Raw genomic sequence first — 22788 nt, 5'->3', positions numbered from 1 at the left:
CCACTTGCCTCTGGGCCATCGTGGATGACAGGGACCCATAATTGGGGAATTGGTAGTTCAGATAAAAGAATATAGAACACAAAAAGCACTTTGGTCTTTCTAAAATCAGGCTTCTCTTCAGAAATTTCCTTTTTCCCTCTTCTGTATTTTTTTTTTACATTAAGTAACATTAGGAAGACAGCTTTGTAGACCCCTGGGTGATGTTTACCTACTCTGAGGTGGAGTGAGAATATCTAGCAACCATCAGCAGCCCCTGTAATGTCTCCTTGGTGCCATCAATGCTCCCATGTGAGTTTGGGGTGAAATGCTTGTGGGGGGGAGAGGAGGGAGAATGGCTTAGCCTGGGTTCTTTGTGTAGAGTAGAAAGAGGCTTGGGTGGGCAGGCCAAAGACCTGGGTTCAAATTCAAGCCCTCCCACTATTCTAGCCCACTCTGGGAAGCTTTGGGCAAGTTATCTTCTATCCTCTGGATTTGTGTAAAAGGAAAGCCTCGCACTAGATCGTCTCTAAAGGCCCATTCAGCTTTAAAATCCCCATATAGTGAGGGGGGAAGGACAAACACTAGGAGCCGTGGAACTGTGTTCGAGTCCTCGTATCATGGGTGGGTGCCCTCACCTTTCTGGGTCTCAGCTTCCCCTCTTGTAAAAAAGGCAGAGAATTAGGCGGTTCTTATCCAACGTCCTTTCTAACTGTAAAGATCCTTCTATTTCCAATCAGTGGCTTTCTGGCTGGCATCTGGACGCTGGTTTGTCCATTTCTGAGACAGTACTATCTCCTAGGCACCAACAGAGGGCACCACATTGCTGTAGTCATCCCTAAATGGAATGTTCTTCCCCATCCCTTTTTGTGTGAAGTTCATGAACGAACTTGTTCTTGAAATTAAAATCAGAGTCCAAGTGAAGTCCCAATGGAGGCCAGTTCAGCATCCTTCTTTTTCCTGCCTAGACTGGGAGCTGGGGACTCCTGGGGCCTTAGAAGACCATCTGGCCCATCCCTCTATAGTCAGAAAGGACAGTCCTCCATGACTTGCAAATGACCAACACACACACATATACATGTCCCTTCCCCCATCTTTTATTTACATATAGCTCTAACATTAATAGGAGTGATCAGAGATTTGTGATACAAATAGCATTTTACTATCTTGCCAAAACTTGTCCAATAATTCCTCAAGAGAACAGGCTGCTCCCTCCGTGCTGGAAGTATTGATTACCTGCTAAGGATAAAGTCTATAGGAGTTTGGCTCCGTGGTTCCTTCTGACTCCAGAATTTTATACTAATGTGCTCATTCAAATGAAAACACAGACTTTGAACACAATTCGATCCCAACAGAGACCTTTTTTGGTCAGTCTGTGGAGGTTGGCTGCAGTGAGATGGCACTCTTGTTGTCCACCAGGCCCAGCACCTCCACAGAACTTCCCAGGGGAGGCCCTTGCCTCCCAGACTGCCTGAGAGCATCATGGAAATTGGCAGCCTTGAACTTGAAAGCATTTACTGGTGTCTGATCTGAGTATCTCCAGGACTAAAACCAGTCATTTGGTGGAATCTGAGAGGCTTTCAGGGACTTTCCCTACTGTTGTGTTTTTGTCTCTTTGTCTGTACCTCCCCCGCACTTGGCACACAGTAGGTGCTCAATAAATGTTTGTTGAGTTGAATAATAAAAAATGGCCTTCAAGAAACAGGGCTGGTGCATATTTAGAAAGCAGTGAACCAATTCAATTGTTTAATCCGCATTAACTAGAGAAATCCTGTTGGAACAGTGGGAAGAACATAGGATTGAGAGTCAGGAGATTTGGGTTCAAGTCCTGGTTCAGCCTCTTACCTTGCTATTACTCTAGGAAATCACTCTCCTTCCCTGAGCTGTAGTTTCCTCATCTGCAAAATGGGATATAACAGATCCACTCCTATAGCACAGGATTTCTGCAAACTGTAAATGCTCTCTATACAAATGGGGGTCATTATTATTTGCATCAAAGGCACTAATTACATAAGGTGCATATATTGGGTCTGTTATCGCTTAACTAGCCAATCTTCTGTAAGAGGAGGGAGCTGGGCTTCCAGCTCTGGAGCTCTCATCCACATTCTCTGACAATGGATCCTGATGGGGCAAAGAGCCCCTATTCTCCTCCTGGAAGCCAGCGGCCATGACTAGCTGGGTGTCTGTAGCCATGTGCCCAATGGCAGCCTCTGGAGTGCTAATGGTGAGTTAAGTTCCTAAATCAGTGGCGATCTGCCAGCTGAAGAATCTTCACTGTCAGGACTAAATGCTTACAGTGCAGCCCACACACCCAAGAGCTTGTGAATCCCAAAAGGCCATGGCCAGCAGCTTCCTACCCCTCCCACCCCTTGCTATGGGGCTTTCACAGTTAGTGGCCTGCAGTCAACAGGAATCCTCTGGAGTGTTTCCAGAACCTTTAGAAATCCACCCATCCATTCATCTGGAAGCAGGGAGGTTTGTATTACTTTATTGATGGGCAGAAGGTTCCCTGACGTGGGTGCTCTGGGTAGTTGGCCTGAAGACCAGTGATGGGGCTTGTCCATGAGCTGCAGGTCCCTTGGAGGGGTCTCAGTGACAGCCGCAGGATTTCACCACCATATTCCGGTGTTTCTTGAGAATGACATTGTTGCTGGTATCATAATAAAGGACCGAGGTGGCGCTCAGTTTGGTGGGAGCACAGCAGGCCTTGGGGACACTGTCGGGCTTCATCAGGTGCACCTATGGAGGCAGAGGATTCAGCAGGCTTGGCCTTCCTGGGAGGAGCTGCTCAGCATGTTCCCAGCAGGCCAGAGGCCATTCAGTGAAGGAGAAAATAAAGGTATGACTTTCTCCCCGACCCTGCAAAATCCTTTTTTTTTTTTGTTTTTAATCCTGCTTAACATTTCCCAACCTCTCTCCCCCCAAGAGAATCACCTGTTACAATAAAGAATAAAATAAAAGAGGGGGAAGGAGAGGAAGTTCAGTAAAACTAATCAACACATGGAAAAAGTTGTATGTGATCTGCAGTGTTCCACACCCATGGACTCCCACTTCTGCAAAGGAGCAGGGAGAAGTGTCACTTCTTTGGGGTCAAGCTCAGTCCCTGTCATTTCACAGCATTCATAGCCCACTGTTTTCTTGTTCTTTTCTCTGTTTGCATTGTTGTGGTCATTGTGAGTTCTGTCTCCCTGGCTCTGGGAAGTTTTCAACTTTTCTTAAAAATAGTTCTTAAATATGGGAAGATTTATATGAACTGATGCAGGGTGAAATAAGCAATACCAGCAGAATAAGGTAAACACGTACTATGACCATGTCAATGGAAAATAGAAAAAAAACTTAATTCTGCAATCAAAAAACCTTTTAAAAAGAAAAGGGGCATCTAGGTGGTGCAGTGAATAGAGTACTGGCCCTGGAGTCAGGAGGACCTGGGTTCAAATCTGACCTCAGACACTTAACACAAAAACTAGCCGTGTGACCTTGGGCAAGTCACAACCTCAACTGCCCTCCAAAAAGCAAAAAAATAAAATAAAAAAAGAAGATAACCCTTTATCTATTAATAAGAGCATAGATAGTAGATTCAAGGGTAGCTATAGTGCACAGAGTGCCAGGCTTAGAGTCAGAAAGACTCATCTCTGTGAGTTCAAATCTGGCCTCAGACACTTATTAGCTGTGTGACGAGGGACAAGTCCCTTCACTGTGTTAGCCTCAGTTTCCTCATCTGTAAAATGATCTGGAGAAGGAAATGGCAAACCACTCCAGTATCTTTACCAAGAAAACCCCAAATGGGATCAAGAAGAGATTTATGCCACAGAACAACAACAAAAGACCAGGGCTGGAAGGGATTGTTTTACAGATGAGGGAACTGAGGCTTCGAGAAGGTAAGTATCATGCCTGAGGTCACAAAGGTAGTAAGTGTCAAAGGTGAGTTTTAAACCCACTCACTCAGGTCCTCTGCTTCCACAGTCTATGCTCTGTGTAATTACAATGACCAAGCTTAGCTCCCCTGTCAAAGAGGTGTAAGAATATGCCTCACTCTCATCTTGCAGAGGCTGACACCAGGGTTGTAGACTCTGCACATACAGTTGGACCTCACTGATATGTTGATTAATTTTGCTGCACCCAACTTTCTCCCCTTTCTTATTCACAGAGGATGACTGTATTATAAGAGGGATAGATTAGGAACTGAGGGGGATCTAAACCAAAGATGTCAATAAAACACATTTTAAACCCAATATTTTTTTTCATTTTTAGAAGACCCATAATCTCAGTGGTTTGAGGACTCCTGTCATTAGCACAGACCCTATCCCAACTAGGCCTTACATGGTTTCAAGTGTTGCCCTGGACAAATGAATTCTTTCTCTGGATGACTAGGGAGCTGACCTCTTGGTGGCTAGCCAAGCTGGGCCCTAGATGACCTCACTAGGCCCATTCTCAAAGCCCTTCCAGCATTGTGCAGAGCCTGCCATCCCCTAATGAAGCCTCTGAGTATGCCAGGATTATCTCTGCACACCACAGTGAATCAAGGGAAGAGGCAACAGGTCAATAAGTCATTTATAAAGTACCTACTAGCATTTAGTGCTCCATGGTTCTGGGATCTAAATGAAGCAATAAGGACAGTTAAGATGGAGATTCCCTCAAGCTATTCAGGGCACTTTGTGGTCAGGCACTTTTACCTCCATTTATCTCACTTGATCTTTACAAAGCCTGAGTGGGAGACAAGTGAGGGCTCATTAGGTCCATTTCATAGAAGAAGAGACTGAGGCTCAGAGAGGGGGAATGCCCTGCCCCAAGTCAGGTGGGTCACGAATGGCCCAGCCCAAGCATGAACTCAGGTGTCCTGATTGTAAGTCCAGTCAGTGATCTTTCCACTACACCCTAAACCAGTTCTTTCCTTAAAAAAGACTCTGGTTGAATGAGTAGATTATTTTCAGCCTTCATGAAAATATTTATTCTAAACTCCTGGCAGGCTGGGCTGCAGTTTACATTGGAACCCTTCTCGTGGTGGCGGCGGCAGTGGCAGGCGGTGCCCCTCCTGTGGCCAGACAGGCCTCTGGGCGGCTCTCTGCCCCTCGACCATCCGCCAGGCCCTAGTCCCATCAGGAAAGGGCCAGGTGAGGGGAGGTAGCCTTGCTCCAGCTTGATATGAGGCCTTCTTTCAGGGCCAGTGGCCTCAGACAGTCAGCCTGGCGGCAGTGTGTGCTATTTGATTCTGTATCTCTTATCGAGGGAATGACCTTCCCTCCGCTCTGAGCTGGCCTCAGCCCTGTGGATATTCCACTAACTCAGCAGCCTGGCAAGTTCTACTGCTGGACAGACCAGATGAGTGACTGCTGCAAACACTGAGCTAGCCCAAAACCCATGGGGGATGAGGGGGAAATCCACTTGGTCTGAGAGGCTGGTGCCTGCCCCTAGTAGGGCTGGTGCAGGGCATGAGGAGTCTGCTTCCTTCTTTCTGGCCTCAGACAATCTGTTGTTGTAGTTCAGTCATTTTCAGTCGTGTCTGACTCTATGTGAACCCATTTGGGATTTTCTGGGCAAAATACTGGAATGGTTTGTCACTTCCTTATCCAGTTCATTTGACAGATGAGGAAACTGAGGCAAACAGGGTTAAGTGACTTGGGCCGGGTCACCCAGTTAGTAAGTGTCAGGCCAGATTTGAACTCATGAAGATTGAGTTTTTCTGGGTGCTTTTTGCACCATGGCGCCACCTAGAGGTCTTGGACATCAGCAATGCTGCGATCAGGAAGCATAATCCTGATGGGGACACAATGTATATGAACCCGGGAAAGTCACATCTCCTGTGTAGGCTTCAATTTCCTTGTCTGTAAAATTAGGGATCCCCCTCCCCGCCCTGGGCCTCACAGGTCCTTTCCAGCTCTAAACCAGTGCTGCCAAACCGACCTCAGGCTCTCTATATTCATCTCAGATTAGCCCCTGCTGGGGCATCTTCTGGGAGCTTGGAGTGACCCTCTTCTCTCCTTTCCCCCACAAATATATAAGGTAGATTAGTTTGTCTCAGGAGAATGAAGAAAAGAAACATTGTTTCAGGCTATGAAACAAGATGGCTTTATTCCCACCACCTCCTCTATATTGCTTTTATGTGGTCTTCTCCATTAGAATGTAAACTCCTTGAGGACAGGGGTTGTCTTTTTGCTTATGTTTTCATTCTGAGTTCCTGGCATGGAGCAAGAACTCAACAAATGCTTCCTTCTTTATTTTTCTACCTCTTCTTCCTCCACTTTTTCTTTTTTTTTCCCCTTCCTCTCTCTCTTTCCTCCTTCCTTTTTCCTTTCCCTCCTTTATTCTTTCCTTCTTTCCCTCCTACCACATTAAGAAGGTTGCCAGTGGGGTGGCTAGGTGGTGCAGTGAATAGAGCACTGGTCCTGGAGTCAGGAGGACCTGAGTTCAAATCCAGACTCAGACATAACACAAAACTAGCCCTGTGAGCTTGGGTAAGTCACTCAACCCCAAGTGCCCTACTTTCCCCCTCCAAAAAGAAAAAAAAGAAAAGGTTGCCAGAGAAATACTTATAGGATTCAAATCATCTGGTTGAATGTGACTTGGCATCAGGAATTCTGACTCTGCCTTTTCCTGGTTGAGTGATCTTAGGAAAGTTACTTCCCCTCTGTGAGCCTTAGTTCCCTCATCTGAAAAATGGGGATAATAATACTTTGACTACCTACCTCACATGCCTGGTTGTAAGGACCGAATTTAATAGTGCTTTGTAAATGCAAGCGCCTTATTATTTACCATTAAAACCTGTTAAATCTCAAGTAAAGCCAGCAAGTTTACAGAGTCAAGAAGCAACCAGTGAAGACCATTTTAGAAACTCTCACACCAAAACAGTCAGTTAAAAAAGACAGATTCACTTGGACTAATTCTATAATATTTCTTCTAATGCTGCTGTGGTGAGCCTGTCTCTCCTTCAATTTCCTCCTAGATTTGCAATGTCATTTTAGCCTGAATCAGGACTCAAAGCCAAGTGAATGAGAAAACCTCTCTTATATGAACGGATGCTGAGTGAGGGGAGCAGAACCAGGAGAACACTGTATTGAGTGAGCAGCCTGGTTCACTGGGAAGAGAAAGGCAGGTACTGACCAGGGACTGCAGAATGGCATGGTTGGTGGCATTCATGCAGGAGTCCAGTGGGAAGGCACACTCTCCCTCACAGTAGTAGGCAGAGTACCCTTGAGGTGCAATGACCCAGTCCTAGAGAGAGAGAGAACTTCGATTTAGCCAGCCACCCAGTCACCCAGGCACCTAGCCACCCAGCTACCCGGCCACCCGCTCTGACCACATCAGAACAAATCATCTCATTGGAACTAAACACTACACCCTCTCTCACACAGTGTGAACTGGCCAATCTGCCCTCTCTGGTCCTAATACATAACACTATCTCCTGTCTCTGTTGTGCCACATGCCTGGGAACGAACCTGGGATGTGCTTTCTTCTGTGCACAGGTCCCTAATTTGTTTATAGTATCAGCCTTTATACTTAGATAGTGTAAAAATCACTATCGATTAGAGAGATGCAAATCAAAACAACTCTGAGGTACCACATTACACCTATCAGAAAGGCTAACATGGCAAAACAGGAAAATGACAAATGTTGGAGAGGAACTCCAATGTTGTGGGGCAGAACTGCGAGCTGATCCAACCATTCGGGAGAACAATTAGGAACTACGCCCAAAGGGCTATAAAACTGTGCATACCCTTTGACCCAGCAATACCACTTCTAGGGCTGTATCCCAAAGAGATCATAGAAGTGGGAAAAGGACCCACATGTACAAAAATAGTTATAGCAGTTCTTTTTGTGGTGACCAAGAACTGGTAACTGAAGGGATGCTCATCAGTTGGGGAATGGCTGAAGAAGTTGTGGTACATGGATGTAATGGAATACTATTGTACTATAAGAAATGATGAACAGGCAGACTTCAGAGAAGCCTGAAAAGACTTATATGAACGGATGCTGAGTGAAGTGAGCAGAATCAGGAGAACACTGTACACAGTAACAGCCACAGTGTGTGATGACTGATTTGGATAGTCTTAGCCCTTTTCAGCAATCCAAGGACCTAATGCCATCCCCATCCAGAGAAAGAACTATGGAGTCAGAATGCAGAGCAAAGCAGACTATTTTCTATTTTGTTTTGTTTTTTTCTTTCTCATGGTTTTTCCCATTCACTATAATTCTTCTGTGCAACATGACTAATGTGAAAATGTGTTCCATAGGAATGCATGTGTAGAGTGCATATCAGATTATAAACTGTCTTGGGGAGGGAGGAGGGAGGGAGGAAGAGAAAATTTAAAACTTACAGAAGTCAATGTTAAAAACTAAAAATTAAAAAAAAAGAAAAAGCACAGGCACCGTCCACTGCTTGGAGCCTTTCCTGAGTCCCTCCCTAAACCACCTGGGATCTCACTACTGTATGAGGGTTCACTCTTATATTCATATATACTTATATGTACTTGCTGCCTCTTCCATTAGATTATAAGCTTGTGAGTAAGAATTGTTTTAATCTTTGTATTTAGATCAGTGTCTGGCACATAGTAGGTGCTTAATACATCCTTGCTGATTGACTGACTTCTCTGAAAACTGAGAGCACAATCCCACAGACTGGTCCAGTAGTTGGGATCTGCAGGTTTCCAGCAAGAGGATGTGGTGGTGAGCCCCAGGGGCAGACATGGCTGACTTACATTCTGAAGGGTTTGAAAGAAAGATGTCTTAAATTCAAATTTAAACAAGTCCCCTGTGTCATTAAAAATGACAACCTTTTTTCCCCTCTTTTTGCTTTTTTGGAGGGGGGGAAGACAGGGCAATTGGGGTTAAGTGACTTGCCCAGGGTCACACAGCTAGTAAGTGTTAAGTGTCTGAGATTACATTCGAACTCAGATCCTCCTGACTCCAGGGCCAGTGCTCTATTCACTGTGCCACCTAGAGGGCCCTCAACAACCTTTTCTTGATAACAGCACTGATGCTGAGGCAGTTGATTGCAGTACTTATATATACACAGCAGGTGTTTAATAAACACATATTGGCATGGATTTTATCCTGCTAAGAACTAGGGGTAGTCAAGGCTCAGGAATGTGAGGCTGTCATGGAAAGCCAGCTTTCTGCTTGTGTTGGCTGGCTATGGAAGGACATCCCAAACTGACTGTCAACTTTTCTCTGACTAGGTAGAAGAAGGTGTCCTCATTCACTCCCTATAGGAATAATGAGGTGTGTACAAAGACTCACCATTCTCGGGAACTGGGAAGTCAAAAGGGCTTGTGTGGGTGGAAGGAAGGCATGACGTGGACATGGAGGGTGAGGAAACGCTTTCCTCCTGGGGCTTTCCTGGCTTCATACTTGTGCCCCCATTGTGCCCTATGTCTAGGAAGACAAGGGATTTTGCCACCAAATTGCACTGAAGTCATATCCCACAGATCAACTCTGGGAGAGATTTCACTCAGTGCAACTCAAGAAGTATTTAATAGGTGACTACTGTATGCTGGACACTGTACTTGGACTGTAATACTGTGGGAAGAGCAATGGATTTGAAGTTAACGGATCTGGGTTCAAATCCCAGTTCTGCCACTTAGGCTACCTTAGGCTAGCTTTGGGGGCATGGCAATTCTCCTCACTGGACCTTGGTTTCTTTATCTGTAAAAGGAGGAGTTGGATTTGATGACCTCTAGGTCCACTCCAGCTCCAAACCTAGGATCCTATGGCAAAAATAAAAGTCTCTTCTCTCAAACAGCTTACATCCTCCTGGGTGTGGGGTAGACATTGTATACCAGATAAGGAAATCTCTCTCTTTCTCTCCTTCCCTCTCTTCTCTCTCTCCCTCCCACCCTTGTCTTTCTTCTCATTCTCTCTGTCTCTCTCTTTCACTATCTCTCTCATTCCCTTTCTCCCCCCTCTCTCCTCAATTTCTCTCTTCCTCCTTTTCTCTCTACTCCTCTCTCTCATTCTCTTTTTTCTCCTTTCTTTCTCTTCCTCTCTCTGTCTTTCTGTTTCTCACAGCTGGACTGGAGGTCCTAACATTAGAGAAACCTCACCTCTCCGAATTCTCCTCCCTTCATGTTGGTGGCATACGCAGAAAGGGCTGCATCATTATGACTCCCAGTCTGAGACAGTCTCACCTTTCTTTCCCTGAAGGGGATTCCTTCTCCCTTCTCTTTTATACTTGGCATACAGTAGGTGCTTAATAAATGCTTCCTTTTTTTCCAACTCTTAAATCTTGTTCTGCATGTGTATCATCTTTTGAATATTGTGCTTTTTTGTTGCTAAGCTCCAGTCTTTTAATATCTTTTTGTACAAACCACAGGGTTTTGAGTGGCAAAGCATCTCTCTTAGATGAACTGTGCTCAGGAGCTGCTCAGGCCATGAGGCCATAACCAGGGGCGGTGCTTCACTGAATGCCAAATATTTCAGATGAAATCAACAGCCTCCTGAGGGTAGAACTTGCAATAAACTGACAGCAACTTCGAAGGGAGCGTTTGGGCCGCAAGACAAGCAGCCTGAGGGCACACTGCTCTTAATTCAATTCAGACAGGAGAAGGTGCAGGTGCAGGGTATACAGAGATGGAGGTTCCTCAGTCCCTGGCCTCAAGGAGTCACAAAGGGGCACAAAGGCTGTGGTTTAGGCACCGATAAGTGCGGTACAACGTAGAATCCGCTAGGGGCAAAGGAAAGATTCAGACAAAGTGTGGAAGGAGAACATCCAGAGGGAAAGATCATGTCTCGCTGGAGCTGGGGAGGGAATTAAGGAAGGCTTCACGGAAGAGACACCATCAGAGCAGTATCTTGAAGAAAGGGAAGGATTTCAGAAAGGAGATGAGAAGGACGAATGCTTCAGGCACACAGGCCAGGCTGCACGAATGTATGGATGTGAGAAAGGCCAGAGCTGGAGGGAAACAATTAGTGTAGTCTGGCTAGAGCCTGGAATGAATGAAGAAGAGCCTGAAGTAAATCTGGAAAAGCAGATTGGTAGATTATGGCAGACTTTCAGTGTCTGGCTCAGCTGGTTGTATATTATCCTCAGGAAAACGGGAAGCCACAGAAAGGTTTTGAGCAGGGGAGTCGATGCATGGACAAGGAAGGTTATTTTGGCAGCTGGTGAACATTGGAGAGTGGGAGAAACTGAGGGCAGGGACACGAACTGGGAGACTATTACAATCGTATAAGTGTGAGGTTATCTGGGCCTAATACAAAGGGGGTAGCAATATTAATACCTTGATATTAAGGAAGGAAGATAGAAGTGAGCAAGGAAGGGCTATGTTTCCTAGGCCATTGCCCCAAAGACCTAGAGTGAGGGGTCAAATATGAGGGTCAAGGTAGTCCCTGACATTCTGTCCCAGACTCATAGGTCACTGCTTAGGTTGGAGTAAATAATGTCCCCTAGGAGAGTATTCTTAGACACTCCTGAACAAGGATCCTTAGCTCAATAATTCTTACCCAAATCTACCTCCTTAGAACAGTGGCAATGCCAGGGGTGAAGCACCTGTCAAGAGAACTAGGTTCCGATCTTCATTCTACCACTCCTTTGTTTGGTGGCTTGTGAAAACCATGCCCCTCTCTGGGACTCAGTTTCCCTACATGTAAAATGATGGGGTTGGACTAGATCTAGGTTTCCCAACAACCAATCCATACACTGGTGTTGACCACTGATCAATCAGTAAACAAGCATTTCTTAAGTGTTTACTCTGGGAGGCCTAGCACTGGCGATGCCAGGAAAAGCACAGAGGGTCCCCCAAAAGCTTACATTCTGGTGGGGGGGACAATATGTAAAGGAATAGTTGCATAGGAGACACAGACATAATAGAAGGAAGGTAACCTTAGAGGGATGACTACCAGCAGGGAAATAACAGCAAACTTTTCTCCAATCTTAACTTTTACTATCAAAGGCTCCTCATTTCTCAATAATGGACTCTTCTTCTTCCTTGCCTGTTTCTGTTTTCCCCCTGTCTGCCCAGAGCCTGGTCCCTGTCCCTGAGGCAGGGAGAAGTCTCTGGCTGAGACTTCAGAGTATGGAGCTGTCCGTGGTAGGTCATGAGCTGCTTTGTTTAGGCTGGAGGATCATTGAGGGCCATTCCACCTCCAACTCTCTGGTAGGGTGTCAACACCTCTCTCCTGGGGCACCCCATCCCAGTTTGGGAAGGCCTCCCTTCAAGTGGTCACACCCCAGAAAGCTGCTTCATTCATACACAATCCTTTCTTGTGCCTCACATTCATGTCGGAATAGATCAGAGAGGGCAGAAAACATTCTGACATCTTGTATGTACAATTTTTAAAAAGAATTTCTTAATTAATAAATGAGATGGGAAATTACCAGCCAACCAAGGTCCTGAAAGCTAACGTAGAGCTCATGCCTCCTGCAAACCTGTCTGCCCTCGGCGGCATGGATGTCATCTGGAGGAAGAGAAGGGTAAATGTCTTTTCCAGGATACTGTTGGTCATACATAGTTCAACAAGCATGTGACCTCCCAAGGCAGTGTGGGGGAGGCAGTGTGGCATGGTAGAGAGATCACTTTGAACCTGGGTTGTCACCTACTTTTCTAGGCTTCAATTTTCCCATCTGTAAATTGGAAGGATGATACTGCACTACTAACCTCGTGGGGTTGTTATGAAGAAAGACCTTTATAAACCTTGAAGTCTTATTTAAATGTGAATGGTTATAATTATTTCATCACATGGATGATGAATAAGTCACTAAAAGTTATAAAATTATTAAAACACTGAAAAACTTGACATTATTGCTCTCTAGGGTTACTGAGAGGAAGTCAATTGGACCAAATGGGACGTTGGTCTTAGAATCAGGAGACCTCAATTCTATTGCTGAATCCATCACATTTCGGGTGTGTAACACTAAGGAAAGCATTCAACATCTCTGTGCCTCAGTTTCCTCACCTTTAAAATGGGGTTAATGACACACTTGCTACTTATCTCTCAGGATGATTCTGGATTAGACACTAAATATAAAGTGCATTAAAACTTTAAAGCAACTTTAAGCATCAACACCATTTTTGGTTACTCTTGGGACTTGGTTCTGTCTGGCACATCCCTATTCCATCTGCATAATGGGGTTTTGGAAACTATTCCTGGACTCTCCTGCCATGCTCTATGATCTCCAAACAAGAATTTGCTGCATCTCTAACTCATACTGGGAGCCTTTCACCTCTGGCCTCTTACCAAAGATCCCTGGGAGTTTGTTTGGATGGGGGAGGTCGTTGCTTTTTTTCGGCTGCCTTTTCTTTAGTTGCTTGAGTGCCCGAGGAGCTCGGATGGGATTTTGATTTGCCCTGAAAAAAGTGACCATAAAAGGTTGTTTGGAGCGTGGCCCCTGCCGACCCAGCAGTCCAGCTAATCCAGGATCAACACTTCGCCCTGAGACATACAGGAAAGAAAACACAGTTGTTTACTGAGGGCATAGATTTACATCAGATCACAGTACAGTCCCTAGGGATGCTATGTAGCTGATGAACCAGGGCCATACCAACTACCAAATCTGCAACCAGTCACCGACTCTTCACTGAGCCTTCCATCAAAATCTCTCTTGGACACATGCCTCTCCTCTACTTCCATGGCCATCAGCTTTTTCTGTTGCCCTCTTGGACTACCTCAATAGCCTCCTAACGGGTCTTCCTCTTTCCATTTGTTCCCCTCCAATCCATCTTACACAGTCTATAAGATTCATCCTTCTTTGTTTGCATAGAGACTTAAATTTTGTTTTCAGTTCCAAATTTCCTCCCTTTCTCTTCCCCCATGCCTGTTGAGAAGGTAAGAAAAACAAATGCAATACAAATATGTATAATTATACAAGACAAATGTCCACATTAGCTATGTTTAAGAAAGAAAGAGGAAAAATAGGCTTCAATCTATACTTTGACTCAGTTCTCTATCTGGAGGTGGGTGGCATGTTTTATCATGAGTCCTTTGGATTTGTGGTGGGTAATTGTGTTAATCAGAGTTACTAAGTCTCAAAGATGATTAACTTTACAATATCGCTGTTACTGTGTAGATTATTCTCTGAGTTCTACTTGCTTCATTTTCATCAGTTTATACAGGTTTTTCCAGTTATTTTTTTCTGAAACTATACCCTTCATCATTTTTTACAGCACAATTGTATTGCTTTACATTCATATATCATAACTTGCTCAGCCATTCCCCAATTAATGGGCATCCCCTCAGTTTCCATTCTTTTCCACCACAAAAGGAGCTGATATAAATATTTTTGTATATGTGAGTCCTTTTCCTCTTTCTTTGATCTCCCTGGGGTATAGCTTTAGTAGCAGTATTACTGGACCAAAGAATAGACACAGTTTAATAATTTTTTGTCCAGAATTTCAAATTGCTTTCCAGAATGGGTGGACTAGTTCACAGATCCACCAACAGTGCATTAGTGTACCAGTTTCCCCACATCCCTCCAGCATTTGTCATTTTCCTTTTTTGTCATCCTAGCCAATCTAATGGGTGAAAGGTGGTACCTCAGAGTTGTCTTCATTTGCATTTTTCTAATTAATAGTGATTTAGAGCATTTTTTATATGGCTATTGACATCTTTAATTTCTTCCCCTGAAAACTTCATGTTCATATACTTTGACCATTTATCAATTGGGGAATGGCTGTTATTCTTGTAGTTCTTAATATGTTCTCTAGAGACCTTTATCAGGAAAACTTGTTGCAAAGATCCCCCCACCCCCCACACCAGTTTTCTGCTTTTCTTTTTCTTTTAGATGCATTGGTTTTGTTTGTTGAAAACCTTTTAATTTCATGTAATCAAAAGTGATACATTTTATCTCTTGGGAATCTTTCTATTGTTTGATAATAAACTATTCCCCTATCCAAAGATATAACAAGTAATTTCTCCCCTATTTCACTAATTTGCTTATAATATCACCCTTTATATTTAAATATTGTACCCATTTTGAGCTTATCTTGGTATACATTATGAAATGTTGGTCTAGCTTGGTTTCTAGCAGACTCTTTTGCAGTTTTCCCAGCAAATTATTTTTGTCAAATGGTGAAATCTTTCCCCAATAGCTGGGATCTTTGCTTCGGAATACTGTGTACCTAATCTCTTCCACTAAATTAACCTCTCTATTTCTTACCTAATACTAAATTATTTTGATGATTACAGTTTTGTAGTATAGTGTGGGATATGTTTTTGCCAGTTTACTTTCCCATTTTTTTATTGATTCCCTTCATGTTCTTGACCATCTGTTCCTCCCAATGCATTTTGCATGAAATGTATTTTATAATTGTGTTCATATAGTTCCTGTGTGTGCCTTGGCAGGTAGACTCTTACTTCTTTTGTACTGTCTGCAGTTATTTTAAATGGATTTTTTCTTTCTACCTCTTCCTGATGGGTTTTGGTAGTATTATGAAGAAATGCAGATGATTTGTGTGGGTTTAAATTATATACTGCAACTTTGCTGAAGTTAATTGTTTTGGCTGGTTTTTAGCTGACTCTCTAGGGTTCTCTAAGTTAACCATCATAGCCTTTGCAAAAAGTGAAAGTTTTGTTTCCTCATTGTCCTCACTTATTCCTTCGATTTATTTTTCTTTTCTTTTTTGGGGGGGGTCTCTAAAAAATCTTTTTGGAGGGGGGCAAGGCAGGGCAATTGGGGTTAAGTGACTTGTCCAAGGTCACACAGCTAGTAAGTGGCAAATGTCTGAAGTCAGATTTGAACTCAGGTCCTCCTAACTCCAGGGCCTGTGCTCTATTCACTGCTCCACCTAGCTGCCCATCTTTTTCTTTTCTTACTGCTATAGTTAGTATTACAAGTAAAATACTGATCTTACTGGAAAAGTTTTTAGCTTATCTACATTAAAAATAATGCTTGCTTTTGGTTTTAGATAGACTGTTTATCATTTTAAGAAAAGCTTCATTTATACTTGTGCTTTCTAGTTTTTTTTTTAAACAGGAACAGATGTTGTATTTTGCCAAAAGTTTTTCTGCCTCCATTGAAAAAGCATATAAAATCATCTGATTTTTGTTGTTTTTGTTACTGTTGATGTGGTCAGTTATGCTTGTAGTTTTCCTAATATTGAACTATCTCCTATATTCCTGGTAGAAATCCAGCCTGGTCATTGTGTATGTATGATCTTTATGACATAGTAATATGTCATAATATTATAATTAATATAATATAATAATAATATATGATAATATAATAATAATATATTATTTTATTTATAATTATTATATAATTATAATATATATTAATATAATTATATTATAAAATAATATATAATAATATAATATAATAAAAAAATCATAGTAATCTCTTTGCTAGTATTTTATTTAAATTTTTTGCATCAATATTCATTAAGATAATTGGTCTATAGTTTTTTTTTCCTCTTTGTTTTGATTCTCTCTGGCTTAGGTATCAAGACTATATTTGTGCCATAGAAAGAATTTGGTAAAAAGTCTTTACCTATTTTTTCAAACAGTTTATGTGGCACTGGAATTAATCATTCTTTAAATATTTAGTAGAACTCACTTGTAAATCCATCTAGGCTTGGTTTTTTTTTTCCTTAGGGAGGTCATTTATGGCTTATTTAATTTCCTTTTCTAAGGTAGGTTTACTTAAACATTCTATTTCCTGTTCTGTTAATCTGGCTATGTACATTTTTACAGACATTCATTCATTTTATTTAAATTATTGGCTTATTGGCATATAGTAGGGCCAGACAGCTCCTAAAATTGCTTTTATTTCCTCTTCATTGGTTATGAATTCACCTTTTTCATTTTAAATACTGCTAATTTGGTTTCCTTCTTTCTGTTTTTTAAAAATCAAATTTGGCTAATGGTTTCTTTTATTGTTTTTTTAAACCAGCTTCCAGTTTTATTTGTTAGTTTGATTTTTAAAAATTTCAGTTTTGTTTATCTTTTTTTTTGACATTCAGAATTTCTATTTTGGTGTTTAATTGGGTTTTTTAAATTTGCTATTTTTCTAGGTTGTTTTCTAGTTGCATGTCCAATTCACTGATCTATTCTCTCTGTCTGTCTGTCTGTCTCTGTCTGTCTGCCTCTGTCTCTCTCTGTCTCTGTCTCTCTCTCTCTCTCTCTGTCTCTCTGTCTCTCCTGATGTAAGCAATGTAAGTATTTAGGGATATAAATTTTCCTCTGAGTACTGCTTTGGCTGAATCCCACAAATTTTGATATGATTCTCATGTTGTGATTATCTTTAACAAAAGTATAGATTGTTTCTATGATCTGTTCTTTGACCCTTTCATCTTTAGGATTAGGGCTCTCATTCTGTCCTGGTGCTCCTTGCTCTGGTGTTCAGTCTCAGCTTCCTTACCATCCATGGGCACCAGAACGCTCCCACTACCTCTCCTAAGCTGCTCCTGGTCAGCCTTTGATCCAGTGTCTGCAGACCTCTATGTCTATCTTCCTAAGCTGCCCTGTGTGGAAAAATGGATTTCTTTCTTTTTTTTTTTTTTTTTGGAGGGATGGTTACAGCTTTGTTGGTAGGGGACCTGGCCAGGTAACTCGGGAGAGAAAGCACAGTCCCTTCTAAAATTCTTAAAAACTAAATGAAATTCAACCTTTCTATTTAGCACAGAATGAAATAAAATATACAACTAAAACTGTCCTGTAAAGAAAACCACAGGAGGAAAGAAGGCCAAACTTTTCCTGGGTATGCGCCAGCATGTGACTGTTCCTTGCTAGGCTATCATGGCATCTGCAAACCCAAAGCCCTGTTCATAGTTAAGATGTGGGTAACAGTTCAACCCAGGTGACAGGGTCACTTTAAACAGGGCAACTCATGTAAACTCTAATCACTCGATTGTAGTTTAACATGCAAAAGTAAGTTTACCCAAAAGAGTTTTCCTCCCTGGTGTCCTAAGCCACAGACCACTGAAAAGATGGCACGTTACTGGTTGACTTTAGCCCTTTTTGCTTTTTCCCCTTTGATAAAAATTCTTTGAATGAATTACAGTGGGTTTCTGCAGTTGGGCTCTAATCTGTCCTCGAAAAATGGATTTCTTGATAAAAAATTGGTCTGGTGGATTTTTTAGGTTGTTTTGGAGGACATGTGCTAGGTGAACTGGGAAAAAATCCTGCCTTTACTATTTGACTCCAGTCAAGATTCATTCTTCTAACATATGGATTTCACTATATCACTCTATATGCTCTGGCTAGAATCCACAGCATGGCATTGAAAGCCCTTCACAATCTAGCCCCAGCTTTCCTATCCAATCTATACCCCAACAAAGAATCATGGGGTCAGAACTGGAAGGGACCTTAGGGCATCTAATCCCCCCATACCTAAGCAGGAAATCCTTCTATAACTTTCTTGATAATGTGAAGTTGTCAACCAACCTCCACTTGAAGACCTTCAGTGATGAGGGACTCACCATCATTTTTGAATAGTTCTTGATTAATCAGAAATTTTTATCCATGTTAAACTCCCTATAACTTCTACTCATTGGTCCAAGTTCTGACCTTGGGGTCAAGTACAAGTCCAGACTCTCTTCCTTGTGCCCCCCTTCCAAATACTAAGAAATGATTGCCATGTTTATCCAAGGCTATTCTACTCTAGGCTAAACATCTCCAGTTCTTTCAACTTGTTTCTAGTTTTCTTGCCATTCTGGTCATTTTCCTCTCAACCTCCTCCATGTTGTTAATATCTCCTCTAAAATGTGGTGTTTCAAACTGAATACAATATTCCATACACGGTCTTAGAAAGTTATACTTTTGTTCTGAACCCTGAGTTTCTATGAATGCAGTTTAAGATCACATTAATGGCTTATGTTGACCTTACCTTCTTCTAGAATACCCAGATCTTTTTCACATGGGTAACTAGGTGGTAAAGTGGCTGGAGTGCTGGATTTGGAGTCAGGAAGACCTCAGTTCAAATTCTGTCTTGGATGCTTCCTAGTTGTATGACCCTGGGCAAGTCACTTTCTTTCTTACTACCCTCTAAGGACCCTCATCTGCGTAATGGGGATAACAACAGCATCTGCCTTGCAGGGTTGTTGTGAGGATCAAGTGAGATGGATATTAAAAGCAAGCTATTATTATTCACGTGAATTTTCCCTTGGCTGTGCCAAGCCCAAGTGCTGACCTTGGCATCTGTCCTTGAGAAATGCCCAGGAGGAGCCCTGTTTGCCAACAAGGCGGCTCTCCTCAGTGGTCCGTTATACATACCTTGTCAGTTCATGCTCTGTAGCTCTCCTCTGGCTGATCCTCCTTCAATTTCTCACCTCCTTAGCCTGGCATTCAAGGCTGTTCAGAATTTGGGCCTAACTTCCTCTTCCAGTCTTATTTCCCAATCTTCTCCTATGTTTCAAGTCAAACTAGGAAACTGACTCTTCTCTAAACAAGTCCCACATCTTCCCACAATTGTACCTGGGACACTGTCCCTTCTTACTCCCACATCTCCACCTAATGACAGGTATCATGGTATGTAGAACAGGGCTTCTTAAACTTTCCACTCCCTTTTCCCATTTCAGGAAGGTTAGTTGGCCTGAAGGCATGCACAGGGCAAAGTGCACATGCTTTGTGTTCAGAATCAAGGCTGCAGTGAAGCTGAATGATGCAACACAGGCAAGCACTGTCAGAAACCTAGGGCTCATTACATGTTTGATTTTTAATTAGTTTTTGGTCATTGTATGATCAGAAATCTTTTAGTGTTGTCAAAATTTTCATGACCCCATATGGTGTCATGACTCACAGTTTTAAGAGGCACTGGAGTAGAAGACACACAAGGTTTGGAGCCTTGGGTTCAAATTCTAGCTTTAAGGTTTAGCTAGCTGTGAAGAACTGACTCTTCAGCCTCAGTTTCCCCATTGGTAAAATGAGGATGATAACATCCACAATACTGACTTTAAAGGTTTTGGGGAAAGTGTCTGGAAGCCTTAAAGTGCTTTGTTATTATTGTTATTGTTGCTAAACAATAACTAGCATTTTAAAGTTTATAAATCCCACCTTACCATTTAAACACAGCTCCAATGTGCATAAGCTTTTAATGTGCATAGGTCTAGCACAAGATTGGATCCATAAGAGGAATAAAATATGAACTAGGGACAACCTTTGGTCCTGGCTCTGTCACTAATTCTTGGAGAGACTTTGGGTAAGTGCCTTTCTCTAACTGTATAATAAAAGGGCTGGTCCCTTCCAGCTCCCAACATTCTATGCCATTCCAGTTACTAGATGAGTTAACAGACTAGTGAAATATTAGACTAATTATAGTAGAAGTAGTAAAAGCTGCTCCATCTAGAGCTACAAAGTTTGCAAATTGCTTTGCACACATTATCTCACTTGATTGAGACTTGCATGGAGGTGGCAACCAAACATGAGAATGGAAAAATTGGGTTAATTTATATCTGAATCGAAAGAGTAAGTAATTTAAATGCCTAAGATCTGGGTTTGAACCCTAGTTTGGCCGCTTACTAAATGGATAACCTTGGGTAGAAGTTACTTAATTTCTCTGGGTCTCAGTTTATGAGACCACATTAATGGCCCATGTTGACCTTGCATTCCCCTAGGACACCCAGATCTTTTTCACACACACACTATTCACTTAAATCAGTGATTCTCAGATTTTTTGGTTTTGATAGACTTGCGTGTTTGTAATAGGTTTTGTTTTGCTTGTGCTCCCCACTGGCGGCAGTGGGGATTGAAAGGGTTTCAACTGATCAAAACAAATAAAATATTTTTTTGTTGAAATAAAATATTTTTAAAAAAATAAAAGTTACTTAGGCTTTCCCGAAGAACTTTTGCTTATTAATATCAATATTTATCATATTAGAAATGAAGATATCATAATATTATCATGATGAAAATAGTTTTGACCTTGAAGACCCCCCCAAAAAGCCTCAGGGGTCCCCTAGTAGTCTCTGGACCACACTTTGAGAAGCACTGACCTAGATAATTATAGCCACCTGTTTCCACTGTGGCCCCTCCCAAACCATTCTTCACATCACTGCCTGAGTAATCTTTCTAATGAACCTCTATGATCATGACCCATGATCACTACCACTCATAAACCACTGGGCCTCCCCACTGCTTGAGCAAAGAAATACAGTTTCAATCCCAGCATTCAAGGGTTTCCATAAGCTGGCTTCAATTTCCCAGTCAAGTTATATCTCATAAATGTTACTCTTTGTGTATTATTACGATTACTGTTGCTGTGGCTATTAACTCAGATTTCTATAGTACTTTTATATCCCCCCTTTTTCTAAACAAAGTACTTTTCTCATGACAATAGTCAGAGGTAGGCACTGTGAGTATTCTTATCCTCGGCTTAACAGATTTAGAAATTGAGCCTCCGGAAGATGTCACTATTTGCCCACAGTAACACAACTAACTAGTATCAGGCAGGATTCCATCCTCTTGTCAAATGGAACCCTTCACCCCTAGCTCTTATCCTAACCACTTCTATATCCTTGTCTTTGCTCCCACTGTCTCCCTTCCCACTTCTGCTTACTGGTCTCTCCCTTCCTTCAAAGACCACAGGATCAGATCAGTCCTTTATTTTACAAATGAGGAAACAAACTGAGGTCCAGAAAGGTTAGACGCCTTGTCCAAGATCACACAAGCAGTAAGTGACAGATTTGGTATTCAAACCCAGGTCCTCTGGTTTCCAACTCACTGAACCATATTGTCTTTCAGGTTCAATTTCAACCTGCTGCTTCCTCTAGGAGTGGCCCTTAGAAGGGCTGTTCTCATCACACATCCCTGCTACAGTGGCCCCAACAAGTGGTAATCCAGTCTCTGTCCGATGACTACTTCCTGAGGCCGCCCAATCTACTTTTGGATTGCTCTCCTTTTAAATCTTCACATCCCCTAGCATTCTTAGTTATTCATGCCTTCCCCCCATTAATGGCTAACTAAGCTCATTACCAGCAGGGTGCCATATACATTTTGCACTTCCAATGCCTAGCACAGTTTTTTTGCACACACTGGATACTTAACAGATCTTTGTTGAATTGAGTTCAATTAAGGAAAAGCTGTTTCATCTCCTTACTGGTGGGTGCTTAGTTTAAGCCAGATTGGCACTTCCAGGGATTCAGAAGTAGCCTGAGACATCTCCCAACTTTGTCCAGGACCAGCCAAGCTGGAATGGACCCCAGCTGGTTGGCCAACCCAGCTGTAGACATTTCTGAGACACAGAGTATCGCTGATCACTAGCTCTAGGCTGAGTTTCTGCCCTTTGAGCCAGCTTTTTAAAAGATCAGTTATAAAAGACCAAGGCCTCCAGGCCTTTCCACACTGGCAAAGGGAGGCCAATTCCAGTTACACTTCTGGGAATGAGAGCTACCTTTCTGGCAGGCACAGCAGGAACTCCACCCTGAATTCTCAGTCATCTTTTCTGGACTGGATGGCTCAATACACCCCAGAGTTTGTGGGCCTGCTCAGAGCTATTCCTAAGCCCATCCCAGGCAAGCTTATGTAATGGAAAGAGCCCTAGATCTGGGAGTCAGAAGGTCAGAGTTCAAGTTCTGGTTCTGTCATTCTTGCTGTATGACCTTGGGCAAGTCCCTTTCCATTTCTGGGTCTATTTCCTTACTTCTAAAAAGAAGGGATTGGATTAGAATTAGATGGCCTCTCTATAAGGGAATTTCTCACTGTGACATTCTTTGATTTTATGATGGTGCTATAGTAGGTGGAGTGGTGGCCTGGAAGCAGAAAGTTCAAGTTCTCATCATTGATACATATTAGTTGTGTGACTCTTGAGTGTTGTAGACAACTCTCTGACCAAATTTCAGCTAAGATGCCAACCTGCATTGGTAGAAGGAGTTCCCTTACCTGGGAGTTTCCTATAAAAATGAAATCACATGTCCATTCCCTATGTCCTATGATAATTTGCAAGTTTCT

The 22788-nt window shown here is 42.5% G+C and overlaps 1 protein-coding gene across 1 annotated transcript in view; it reads right to left on the bottom strand.

The window, feature by feature from the left end:
- Positions 1-1053: 1053 nt before the first annotated feature.
- LOC138146256 (bone morphogenetic protein 8B-like) overlaps positions 1054-22788 on the bottom strand; it is a 51837-nt gene continuing 30102 nt past the window's right edge. The window contains exons 4-7 of the mRNA XM_069068011.1: positions 13147-13341; positions 12287-12366; positions 7075-7185; positions 1054-2715 (exon numbers count right to left, since the gene is read on the bottom strand). Coding sequence (XP_068924112.1) covers positions 2566-2715; positions 7075-7185; positions 12287-12366; positions 13147-13341 — 536 coding nt within the window. The 3' untranslated portion in view covers positions 1054-2565. The remainder of the gene's footprint in view (positions 2716-7074; positions 7186-12286; positions 12367-13146; positions 13342-22788) is intronic.

Source organism: Petaurus breviceps, unplaced genomic scaffold (assembly GCF_028583685.1).
Source record: "Petaurus breviceps papuanus isolate PSGF00001 unplaced genomic scaffold, PetGlider_PUasm1.0 90760, whole genome shotgun sequence".
Classification (NCBI taxonomy): Eukaryota; Metazoa; Chordata; class Mammalia; order Diprotodontia; family Petauridae; genus Petaurus; species Petaurus breviceps.
This window is presented reverse-complemented; position numbering and strand designations above follow the sequence as displayed.